The 12,679-nt window shown below is 40.8% G+C and overlaps 2 protein-coding genes across 5 annotated transcripts in view; both read left to right on the top strand.

Moving 5' to 3' along the window:
* The window catches only part of MTRF1L (mitochondrial translational release factor 1 like), a 15,700-nt gene extending 10,611 nt beyond the window's left edge, over positions 1-5,089 (top strand). The window contains exons 4-7 of one of the 2 annotated variants that reach the window (XM_035320433.1): positions 87-250; positions 1,129-1,246; positions 3,016-3,152; positions 3,608-5,089. In XM_035320433.1, the coding sequence (XP_035176324.1) occupies positions 87-250; positions 1,129-1,246; positions 3,016-3,152; positions 3,608-3,811 (623 nt within the window). In that variant the 3' untranslated portion in view covers positions 3,812-5,089. The remainder of the gene's footprint in view (positions 1-86; positions 251-1,128; positions 1,247-3,015; positions 3,153-3,607) is intronic. The other variant, XM_035320432.1, reaches the window with a different exon arrangement.
* FBXO5 (F-box protein 5) overlaps positions 1-12,679 on the top strand; it is a 22,410-nt gene extending 9,731 nt beyond the window's left edge. The window contains exons 2-6 of one of the 3 annotated variants that reach the window (XM_035320431.1): positions 6,783-6,790; positions 8,408-9,138; positions 9,455-9,545; positions 10,786-10,947; positions 12,132-12,679. In XM_035320431.1, coding sequence (XP_035176322.1) covers positions 8,423-9,138; positions 9,455-9,545; positions 10,786-10,947; positions 12,132-12,383 — 1,221 coding nt within the window. In that variant the 5' untranslated portion in view covers positions 6,783-6,790; positions 8,408-8,422 and the 3' untranslated portion in view covers positions 12,384-12,679. Of the gene's footprint in view, positions 1-3,945; positions 4,082-5,464; positions 6,791-8,407; positions 9,139-9,454; positions 9,546-10,785; positions 10,948-12,131 lie in introns of those variants that run through there. The other 2 variants (XM_035320430.1, XM_035320428.1) reach the window with 2 other exon arrangements.

Below are 12,679 nucleotides of genomic sequence, written 5' to 3'. Positions count from 1 at the left end.
TGATGCTAAATAGAAAGCCCGAAACAGAGAAGCATAGAATGAACAGTTTTTCTTAGTTTTACAACTGTTTTTCTTTTTTATTTAAGGTGGCCTAAGACGTGCAGTTGCCAGTATAGCAGGTACTGAGGCTTACAAGTACATGAAATTTGAAGGAGGAGTGCATCGCGTACAGCGTGTGCCAAAGACAGAAAAACAAGGGCGCATTCACACCAGCACAATGACTGTTGCAATATTACCCCAACCCAGTGAGGTAATGCTTTTTTAGTATAACAGACGTTACCGTAAGCAATGCCATGTTGCTGATATCCACGTCTTTTCTGTCGGTCTTACTATTCTCTCTTAATTACTGGTTTTTTTTTGTTTTATTTTTTTTAATCTTAAAATGTTACATCATATTTTTTGTTTATTTTTGTCTAGGGAAATAAAGAATTTCTGTTTTTTCCTCAAAATCTTAATTTCAAAAAACTCACTGGCAGTTTACGTCACTAAAACTTGAAAATTTACTGTAACTGTGCCTTGCATGTTCAGTGGAAAATTTGACACAGTTGCAAAGGACTGAATTAGTTTAGAGAGCTCAGAGGTTTGTTTTAGCACTTCCTCTTACACTATTTTATAGTATCCTCACTTTTCCCTTCCAAAATGTATGGATGACAATTTTTTCTTATCATGTTTGCTTGGCTAAAAACAACAGGCTAAGAATTAAAAATGTGTTTGGATCTTTGTTTCATGTTGACCTACCAAACTGTCAAAAGATGTTATTCCTTCCCGTTCTCCTTAAGTTGTCTTGTTCCTTCCTCACAGAGATCACCACCCCATTCCAGAACCAGAAAAATCACTGTGTTCTGTTTTATCTGAAACCCACAAGTTCAGATACTGACTAACTTGTTTGGGAGAGGGTGCAGAGCTTCCAGAAGAGGGGGAAGATTAATGCTAAGGGATGGTTGTATCTTAAACTACTTTGTCTGATTTCCCAGCATTTAGTAAGTGGATCTGAGCTACCACTCATGAACCAGAAAAAAAGGTTTGATCTTGCCTAAATATAAATAAATATAAAATATAATAATAAACCAATAAATATAAAATAAACCAACTATGCATATTTGACATGTTTTTTTCCTCTTATGACAGATGAAGCTGAAAATTAATCCAAAAGATCTGCGAATTGAAACAAAGAGAGCTAGTGGAGCTGGAGGGCAGCATGTCAATACCACAGATAGTGCTGTACGGATAGTTCATATTCCAACAGGTACTGCACTTTTTCCTTACCATAAGATCTACGTTGTAAAACTACTGTCATAATTTCCTTTGAAACAACAGTTTCAAACATGGCTAACAGTAGACCAGAGTTTTTGTAAAGGCTTTATGTGTGCAAAAATATCTGTAGTATTGTGTAAAAAATAAAAAATAGTCTCTCGCCCACCTGTTTGTAATAGTGAAAGCTTTAGTAGGTAACTATCCATTTTGCCATTAAGCATGACACTCTTGAAGTATGCAAATCAATTCTATGAAAAAAAGGTATATTTAAGCTTTCAACTAATAAAAAAGACAGAAAGACAGTTAAAATCTGATGATTTGCCTTTTCTTGACTATTCTCTGAAAGAGAGGTTATTTTTCTTTATTAAAATGTTGGTTTAAGTATCATCTATTGCATTACAATGCCAGCTTCCATTTGTCTTCTGGCTCCTTTCCCATAGATAACAGACATAATTAGGAAGTCCACCCCCAGGGCTCAAGTTAGGGAATGTAAGAGGACGGATAAGATACGCCCTCAACAACTACCTGATTTTAGCTATCATATCTTTTTTTTATTACCATTTCTAAGCTTTTTACTTCCTTTTGAACAATCCACAACAGCTGCCTTGACTTTCATTGCCTTTTAACTTTTCCTCTTCTCTACCACAAACATTAGTAAAGTTTTACAGCCTCTCAGGGTAATCCTGAGCGTGCTTATCTTCACATATCCATATTTTTGCCACCCATTTCTTCATATTTATTGAAGATGTAAATCCATTCTACACTTGTTGCATCACCTCAGTAAAGTAGAAGGTAAATAGTGGAGATCGTAGAATTCTGTTTAAGATATGGTGACAAAAAGTTACTTCAGATTACAAGAGTTTTGTATTGTCTCCATATTTGAGAAAAAAAAAAAAAGACCTTTAGTTTTTGCTGCTGGCAGTTATTTTTTATAGAAATCTTAAAATATATTGCCTTTTTTTGTGATTATACACTAGAGATGGTTCATAGGGTTTTCTGTATTTCACCTTACCTCCTGAACCTTTCTTGTTCCATCTTTTACATCTTTGTTCTTCTTGATCTCTCTTTCTTTACAAACGTTCTTTTCCTTCTTAGGTGTCTCTCATCCTGACTGTTTACAAGCCTTCATTTTGACCCCCAAAATTGTTTTTAAACAACTCTTTCATAAAGTAATACTACATAATCATAAATAAATAATCTTACCAGAATTCCCTAAATCCAAATAAAAACTTAGCTTGTACTATCTTCCTGTATTTCTTCTCCTGCCTGTTTTCTTAGGCTGTTCACTTCTTGTTTTAACTCAAATTATATATATATATATTTTTGATGAGAAAAACCACACCTCGTAAATTTTATTTTAAGGAAACAGTGCCCACTTAGGTCTATTCTGTATACTCACTACCTCGTGTATATCACTGCTATTTAAATCCTAAATTTTCTGGAACTCTGTCCAGAAACTACAGGTATTAAAGGAATCTTCTATAAGTCAGATCACATTGTGTGTCTTATTTCTTGTCTACCTGTTGTCCAACACAACAAATCAGATTTTTTTGTCTTCTGGCTCAAAGTTTGCACTCTCCCAGAATGTATCATTAGACACTAATGAGCCTGGACTTTCACATTCCTAGTCCAAAACAGGTGTTGGAAGAAAAAAATAAATAATTATTTTAATTTTTAACATAGTAAAAATATTAAGAAAAGGTTTTGGCATTTCTAGTGTGTGTTACAGTTAAGTGTTAAAGCTCATGATATTTTTGGCAGGGGTCACGTCTGAATGTCAGCAAGAAAGATCTCAAATTAGAAACAAAGAGAAGGCTATGCAAATGCTTTGTGCTAAACTATACAACATTAAACTGGAAGAAGAAACCAAAAAGAGAAATAGTGTTCGAAAAATTCAAGTAAGTTTCACTTTATAGAGATAGAATTCTATATATGCATATGTTTTGGGATGTTTTATGCTATGCTCAACCACAAATAGTAAATGGAACTATAGGGGAATAGGAGTCTATTAAGGACTTACATGAAGGGGGAAAAAATGACCTTCTCATTCAGTGATAAAGGTTGTGTATTAGCCAGACTTAACGTTTTAGTGGTACATAAATTCTAGAGACCTAATGAAACAAACTGGGTGGAAGAACTAGAATAGCATTAGAAAAAAATATAGCAAAATGGGTCTTTTACATGTTTAAATGTAATTAGCATGACTACTGAGCATGTATAAGTACTAAATATTTATATTACATATTTATGGAAAGAGGAGAAAGCATTTGGTTTAAATGCTTAATCTACATTTCATCCCTTTTCTAAGAAGGCTTTTAATCAGTTTTATAATCTGATGCTTCTTGTTTCATAGATTGGGACTAAAGGAAGATCAGAGAAGATCAGAACATACAACTTTCCACAGGACCGGATTACTGACCACAGGATAAGCAGATCAGTGCATCATATTGAGAGTTTCATGTTAGGGGAAGAAATGCTAGATGAAATGATACAAACTCTGAGGGAATATGCTGATTATGAATCTTTGATGGAAATTATTTCAGAAAATGAAAAATGAACCTCGCTGATTCACATGCCGTTTCAACAGATATAGATGCTTGTCTGCCAAAGGAAGTTTTTGGAGTACCATCCAGAAAATAGAACTATTTTTCAGATCATGAAAGACGCCACAGCTTGTTTCCTCATGACTGATAAACAGTTTTCTTATTTGCTGAGTAAAAGACTTTAACGCTGCAGCAGTACTCTTAAGTAAATTTGACTGGTCCAGAAGTAACTGCAGTTTTTAACCTTCTCCACTGAGAAGATGTTGATACACCACTCTCAAAAGGTACGCATTGAAAACGAGCTATTTCTAGTTCCACATTTCATAGTTTGAACATTAATAGTGTCAAGTAGTTTACTTGAAATAACAAAAAATCCCTTTTTGTTTGAGTGACAGGAAGAAAGTGATAAATAAATGAAAACACTACTAATCTGAAGACTCGTTAATGACTTAAAAGTGGCACGGGAGAGGAAATTCTTCAAAGTGTATCTCTCCACGTATTCACGACCCTTTGGCCCTTATTAATCAGGCACGAAGAATTGTTTAAGAATATTGTTCATTGTTCCACAAGAGCTCTGGAAGCAAAATGACAAGATATGTGGAATCTTTTTGAAAAGAATGGTTCCGTTCTTGAGTCAAAATTGAAATGAAACATTACAAATTGGTTATCTTGAAGGCTGGTATGACTTCAGTCTCCATTTTAGGAGTAAAATTTCTCCTTCATTTTAATTGGCTCTCTATTTTATTGATTTTTTCTGAAGTTTACATAACATGAGTGGCATCTTATTGTTTTGACCTATTCAGTTTAAGAGCAGCTTAAAACACTTATTCTGTGGAAGTAAAATAACACTTTTGCCTTTTTAATCTACTGATACATGTGCACATGTTTATATCTGTGGGTAAATAAGACTACATTTTCCAGTCCCAAATATTTATATACTAACACAAAACCTGCCTCCATGCCATGCTATCCCATCGTGCATCATATGTATGCATGTGTGTATACACATGGAATGTATTTGAAATGTAAGTACCAGTAAATGAGAAATAAGAACCGAAGGAAAGAATGGTACCATGAATACAGAAGTTTTTCTTTCAGACTTCTAATTAAAATTACTATAAGAAATCAGAGTAGGAACAAAGTAAATGCAGTGCTTTGCTACAAGTAGTTTATTAAAACTCATTGTTTAAGGACGCTAGATAAAATTCAGTGAGGAATGCAAAAACAAAACTGCTTGTTATCAGTTTATCTTCTTTTATTACATGTAAGACTTCAGTTGAAACAAAAGCACACTTTAAAAAAATAGAATCACTCAATACCTTGGTCACATTTGTTTTCTAGGAAGTACTGCATGGTAACAATGATTAAATTCCAAATCTTCAAATTAAAGATGCATACATTACATTAAGATGTTGGAGTGTCTGTATGCATGAGGTGAGGTACATTTTTCCTTTGAGACCTTACCTTTGTCTAGATTTACTAGAAGGTTTACAACTCCAGCTGGTACCTAAGAAAGTGAAAAACGTTGCACTCCATGTGTAAAATATTTAGGTATTGATTGGAGCAGAGTCTAGGACTGAGGTCTTTATTCCTACCAGATCAGTGCTACAAGTGGAAAGCTGCAGAGCAATTGTCACACTCACTGATTTAAAGCCAGGTTATGGCTCCAAATGATGGAAGGAGTTTGAGATTCCTTCTCTCTAGCTTTGTAGTTTTGTAAACGAATAAGGGACATCAACCTGGTCTAACTACTGGCCTACTGCATAAAACCAGCAGTGTTTGGGTCTTTGTCACCTCAAAACCTTCCCTCATGTTCCAGCTGGTGGCCTTGCTGGCCAGATCCCAACATGCTCACAGCCTCCCTGTTCTAGTCTCCCTCCTCAACAGCCATGAGCTGCATCATTGCCTTGTGAGTGGCCACCCTTGTATCCACGTGAGAAAAGCCAGACATCTTGTGGTCCTGACAGGAAGCAGGCAGAGGGAGGTGTCTGCAAATGGGTGTCAAACTGACGGTATTGTATGAGGTGGACTTCCATACCCTGTGTCATACCTCCTTGGTCTGCCATGGTAGGCTTTGCACCATAAAGGCTGGAAGTCTCTTTTTGGCCCTGTATTCATTTTAATGGGGGACTTGTTTGTTGTCTTGGTGCAAGTGCAGCCTTCCTGAGCTGTGTGAGAGGATGTTTTCAGTGGCAGGATCCCTTCCCTTAAAGCCTGTTCCTCAGTCTGCCACCAGCTTGCAATGTTCATCATACTTTAAAGGAAACACAGGCATTCATTTCATTTCACCCACGTGCTAGCTGTCAGCCAGGGGGAGGCAGGGAGATGTCAGCCCCGCCACCAGGCGAAATTCCCGGGGGGCGAGCTCACGCTTGGTGCGTGCAGAGCTGAAGCGGACGCCCCAAACGCGTCCCGTTGAACATAACCGTGGCTGCAGGAGGGCAGCATCAGGGGGCCTGGTGCTCCCCGGGAGCGCAAAAACCCCTCGCTCTTTGTGACCACCGGGGAGGGAGCGGTCCTGCGGGGCAGGGCGGGGGGCAGTGCGGGCAGGACCGGAGCCGGGAGGTGCTCTCCTGCCTCTCCTTTCTAACCCCGCCGCCGGGCGCTCTGCGGGAGGCGAGCCCGTGCGGGTGTGTGCGGGTGGCGGTGCCCGGGCCGGGTCGGGCCGGGTGGCGGCGGGTGCCGGGCGGGAGCCGCGGCCGGGCGGGAGATGCCCTTGGCCCCGCCCCCGGCGCGCGCGCGCCACCACCCCGCCACTCGGCTCGCTCCTCGCCTGCCAAGGAGGGAAAATGGGACCGGGGCCGGCCCCGCCCGCCGCGGCTCGGATTGGCCCCCGCCTCCTGCCGGCCTTCCCCATTGGCCGCATCGGCAGGGCCGCCGGCCCCCGATTGGCCATCATGGTTTTGGATACCAAATTCAAAGTTTTTAAAAGTACCCGGCGAGGGCGGCCGCGCACTCACTGCTCGCGGGACGCAGCGGCCGCAGCCCTGCAGGTGAGCGCCCGCCGGGACGCCCCGCGAGGGGCATCCCCGCCGCTCCTGGGGGCTCGGGGCTGCTACGGGACTCCGAGGGGTTGCGCCGGGGCTGTGCCGGGCTTCGGCGGGGCTGGGGGGTCCGGGGCTCTGGGCGTGCCGCGAAGGGAGGCGGGCAGGGGGACCGCGGCTGGGCATCCCCCCGCGGGGCTGGATGGCGGCCGCCGGAGCCGAGCCGCATGCGGGGCGCTGCTCGCCCCGCGCCGTGCCGGGGAGCGCTGATCCCGCCGGCGGGCAGCGGACGGGCGGGGAGGGGCTGCACCGCACCGTGCTGTGCAGTGCCGTCTCTCTCCCGCCCGCGGGGCCACGCCGCCGGAGGGGGGTATCTAGCCCTGTCCGCCCCGCCGCCACCATTTTGGGGGGAAACCCGCCACCAACGGGACCCCTGACGGCCCTGAGGGGACTGCGGCGGAGCCCGCCTGGAGGGGGAGGTCGAAGCTGGTCTGGGAGCCCCCGGGGCCGGGCCGAGGGGGGACCATCGGCCGCACCGCGGTGGGGAGGGGGCTACGGGGGGCTCCGCTGTTCCCCGTCTCGCTCTGGGTGTATAAAGCTGTGGGCGCGTTCTGTCCGTCCGTCCACCCCCCCCTTTTTCTCCCAAACTGGGCACGAAGAAGCGGGTATTTCCCTGGAACATCATGAAACGCCTCCAGTCCTCCCCTACTTTGCCCCACGCCACTGGGAGTGCTAAAATCCCCTCCCCAGAATACCTGCTCAGATTGGGGGATTATTTTTCGTGCCGATTGCAGAGCATATTGGCAATAATCCCTCCTCAGGGCTAAGGCGGCAGCGATGGCTTCCCTCTCCCCTCCAGCTCTCGCCCATCCCCCGCGGTCGCGAATATAGATAGCACCACTCTCGGGGGGAGGGGAGCGGAGCAGGGCAAGAAGGGCTCCATTTCCTTATAGCAGTTACCAGTCCCCATGCCTTCCCCTCGCACCCTCTTAAAATCCCTCGTGTAAGCAAGACCCTGCTTCCCCTTGACCATTGTCTGAGGCTCCTTGTTTTCCCTAGTAACTCACCCAGGCCTGTGAGCACACACACGTTTTTCCTGTGCCACTCACCCTCCTCCTCTTTAAAAATGCCAGGTACCTGCCCAGCATCAGTAGCATTGCCTCTGGCCATGCACACAAACCCTTTGGGCAGCTCCTGCCTGGCTCAGCCTGGGCACTCTGCTGTCCCTCACTCAAGGCCTTTAGGCCCTCTGCCACCAGTGTCCCTCGAAGGGACTGCAAATGTTCTCATAATATCATTGCATCTAGGGCAGGAAGTGGAGGCATTGGTGTGTCTGAAACCGATCTATACTGGTGGAATGGCGGCAGTGTAAATCATCCACACACTTTTCTTGCCCAGCTATATGCAGTATCAAGGTCAAATTCTGAGAAGATCTCAGGTAGATTTAATATGTGGCTGATCAAATCCTTAGTTCCACTGTTTTCATGTGTTTAGCCACTAGGGGTGCAGTTAGATAATAGATTAAAATCCCTACTTTCAGAAGGAAGGCATGATCACTTTGAAACAAAACCAGTTTTTGCTCCAGTTTATACTATGTTGTAATAATTTCCTTACTGTCACTTGCAGGATACAAACAAAGCAATGAAATCAAATATTAGCCACTCTTTCAAAATGAAATGCAGTTTTGGTTGTACGTCTCTTCACACTAGCTTCGTGCCATCAAAGTCTGCTGGAAAAACAAGACTGGAAGAGTCCTGCCCCTCAAATTTTGAGGAAGGTTTGTGTAAAAGCTGTGCTGAAGAGCATCAGAAAATACTCCTTAGTGAATCATATCCTGCAGCCCCCAGAAATCTAGATCTTGAAGATGAAGGAAGGCCTGTACATAACAAAGAAAACAAACAAATAAACCAAAGACTTGATGAAGGGATCTATGAAGTGGAGGCACTGGAAAATAGTAAACTTAATGAGGACAGTGGTTATTCCTCTATGTTAAGTAATCAATTCAATGATGCAATAGAACATGAAGATAGTATACCCTTGGCTGGAAATCTCTGTGGCACACCAGAGCATTGTCTCGTGAAGAACCAAAACCAAGTACAGTTTTCAAAGAAGACTTTGTTGCCAGTAATCCATTATGAAGAAATGATTTGCTCAACTTTGAAAAAAAGTGGTAAAAGAAATCTTAAATCTTGGACTGCTGTAGACAGAATTTTTAGGGGAAAGTTTGAATTTCACAACCTAATTGGAAAGAAAATGGGGTTAGATAGAATAGACATTCTTGCTGAACTCTTCCAAAAGAACCTGAAGCATATATTAGCAAACATTTTAAGGCATCTCAGTGACATGGACTTAATAAAGTAAGTATTTTGATCTTCAGGTATTTCATGGTGAAAGCAAACTACCTAATCAGATGGCCTAATGGTTTTGATACGTGACTTGTGACGTTTTCTTAGGGGTTAGTATTATGTGTTAATATACTAAAACAAGAACTGTTGATGTAATCCATAATATTTGTGGGCAATGTGTCTTTTCCCTAGAAAGTAAAGGCAATAATTGCGAACATTTCCTGTTTCTGTATGAAAGAAAAAAATGCATAGTTATTCCCACTGCTAAATAACAAGTTTTCCAGCTTTCTTAAAAAAGGTAACTGATGTGTTTGTATTGTCATTACAGTTTTGCCAAAGTCAGCACAATGTGGAAGAAGATTCTGCAAGAAGATAAATGGGCTTTCCAAATGTATAGTAAAGCTGTGAAAAACCTTTCTGTAAGTTTCTGCACTTGTAGGATATTTTAAGCCTAAACCAGACGTGCCTCTTCCCAGCCTCGTAGAAGAGACTCTTAGGTTGGGAAGAGTTAGTCCTGTTAGGATGCCTTACCTCAAGCATTGCTAGTCAGTTCATGGTAGTTCCATAAAGTGTCTTTGGAGCCCAAGGAAGGATAGCTGAGAAGATTATCCTAGGAGATACAGATGTTCTTAAGAGCTTCCACATGTCCTGTTTAAAGAGGAAGAAAAGACAGGGTCAGTTCCAGTGCTGCCCACTAGGCAAACCCTAGATCCTCTCAGCAGAGGCTTGCTTGTTTCAGCATCCCCACTCATCCAGAAGGGAGAGAGACTCAAAGAAACTAATTGGTTGACTGTGAGACTCAGATTTTTGCATTTACTTTCTATCAACAGTCTCTGAAGTCCAACACGTTGGCTACAGACATCCAAAAAGCTTGTTGCACTGGGAGCTACTCTTAAAGCTTATTCACTGTATGAAATAATGAATACAAGATCCAGCCACACTAGTAGTTTCACTGTACTGAGGCTGTATTTTCACTGTACCAAGTTCTTAAAGAACATTAGGAATACTTTTGTTCTTTGAGAGAGGGGAAGACAATGAAGCAAGGCTTGGAATCTGTCACAGAATGAGGTAGTTAATTAATCTGAGTTTTTACTAGTACTTCATGATACTAGGTTGTTGTAATGAAAACATTGGATGCTACCGATAGAAACATTCATGACATAAAGTTTGATTTTCACCTTGCATTGTATAATTTTTTTAACCCAAACTGCAAACATAGAAAATTAGTGGAGGGGAGGGAGGGTGGAGTTTACTTTCTAGAAATAAAATGTACAAGTATTCCTGTTCTCAGTAAAGACTTAGAAATACTGCTTTGTGCTTCAAAACATTGCAGTGTGGACATTCTGCTTAGATAATTAATGATGTGTTATTATGGAGTTAAATTGTATTAAATAATATAAAATATTTGCAAACGGTGGTCAGAAATAAGGGTCAATTCTATTTGTTTCTAACAGTAATGACTGAGAAAGCTAAGGTAAAATTGTTAGCATACTACCTGCTATGACACTTTATTATTGGAAACCTAGCCAGAGGAGGCATCATTAAAAAAAAAAAAAAAAAAGTTCTTTATTTCTGCTAAATAAAAAATTAATTTTTATCCTATAAACTGTTGCCAGATAAGTCTCTTCTCAAATTTTATTCTTGTTTTCTTTTTGTTAGGATGGTACTAACACATCAGAACATGCTGCAACAAGGGAGTACGTTCTCTACCGGGCTGCTTTAGCTTCAGTTCAGAAAGCAGCCCTGCCAAACAGCCTAAGTAAAAAAGGCAGCAGATCCAAAGCATCGAAGAATCACAGTAGGCTCATGGAGTTTTCTGAGGTAACTGGTGGATTTCATTCATTTTTAATTTTTCGCACATTGTCTGGCACACCATCAGTTTGTAAAGCATATATCTAAAAGTAGTATCTCCAATTTGAAATGCTTGTTAAGTATAGCTGCCAGCTTTTGCTTATTGAGTCTATTTTAACACAATGGTAGAAACAAAGTGGAGAACATACATTGTGAAGCTGTGCATCTTTTTTCTCCGAGCGTCTAGGTACCATCAAAATAGCTTAGCGCTTCTTTTTGGTTAAATTTTGGCTTTCATCAGACATGAAAACTTTAAGTCATTTCCTTTTACTTCCCATGGATTTATGATGAATCACATGTTTTCCAGTTATACAGTCCCACAAAAACTGTCAATTTGCTTCAAGACCAATGGGCAATTTCTTTTTTTTTTTTTTTTTTTAAAAAAAAGCAAACCTAGGAAACTAGTTCTTATTTTTGAAAAATGATACAAATTAATAATTATCTTGTTCATTCTGTGCTTCTTTTTGAACTAATTATCTGACACAAATTACCTTTTTAATTACACATTTGTAGTGTGTCCCGTGTTTGGAGTTTTGATTAAGATACTTGGTCAACAACTGCTAACAGATTTCCATTCACCTTGTTATTTTTCATAAAACAGACAAGATATAATGGCATTGAAAAGTATGATCAGAGTGCTGTAATACTAATATACAGCACTTAGTAGCATTAGAAATCTGAAAGTGCAACTGTCATCTAAAGCCATCTAAAGCCATCTAAATTTATTTTGCCTTGATAAGGAGATACATGTTTATACACACTGATTATAAAAGCATTTTGTTTTTAACAACTGAGTGACATAAGCTCTAATGTACATGCTGAACTATTTTGAATGGAGGATCTATTTTTGTTTCAAAAACAAATTCCTTGGATAAATGTAGGAATTGTTAATTACATTATAATTATAAATTACTTATCTCTAATCTAGAATTATAAATTACTTATCTCTAATCCAGTCTAAAGTAACTGAAAACTGATAACTTCTGTTCAGTCTCCATCAGAACGTGATAAAACCATAACTAAGCTAAATTTGTAGTTTCTAGAGTGAGAGAAGTTATAATTTGTTTTGTGGCACATGGTTAATATCAGATGATGTTTGCAATGTGTTTACCCTCCACTTACAACTTTCTTTGTATACTTTTTTTTTCCAATAGGCTGCAAAGACTTTGAAAAACACTGAAAGCCTTAAAGTCTGCCATCGCTGTGGCTCACCTGCAAAATATGACTCCTACCTGCAAAGAGCAACGTGCAATCGTGAAGGCTGTGGCTTTGACTTCTGCACAAGGTGCATGTGTTGCTACCACAGCTCCAGTGACTGTGTGAGCGGCAAGCCAGTGAAACCAAACTCTAAGATAGGGCCACTTCCTGGGACTAAGAAAAGCAAGCAGAATCTGCGCCGATTGTGATCCATTCCCATACACTTTGTCAGATGTGCCATAAGAGATTTCTAGGACATAAATTTTTCCACAAAGAAAACAAAGCCTAAAGATGCGTTTGCATTCTGCCATTATTCTATATTTAAAAAAAAAAAAAGTTAATTTTATAATTCCATTTAGTCATTCTCAAATTCCTAGGAGTTGTCACAAATAAACATTTTAAAATGTCTTACTAATTTCCAGGCTTTTAAAAAAATACAGGACATGGATTCTAGTAACATTTTAAATATTGTCTTGACAATTTTTGTCTACCGTGTTCCAGTCTC

This window comes from Oxyura jamaicensis, chromosome 3, assembly GCF_011077185.1.
Source record: "Oxyura jamaicensis isolate SHBP4307 breed ruddy duck chromosome 3, BPBGC_Ojam_1.0, whole genome shotgun sequence".
Lineage (NCBI taxonomy): Eukaryota > Metazoa > Chordata > Aves > Anseriformes > Anatidae > Oxyura > Oxyura jamaicensis.
Note: the sequence above shows the minus strand (reverse complement) of the source record. Positions and strands in the feature narration are given on the sequence as shown.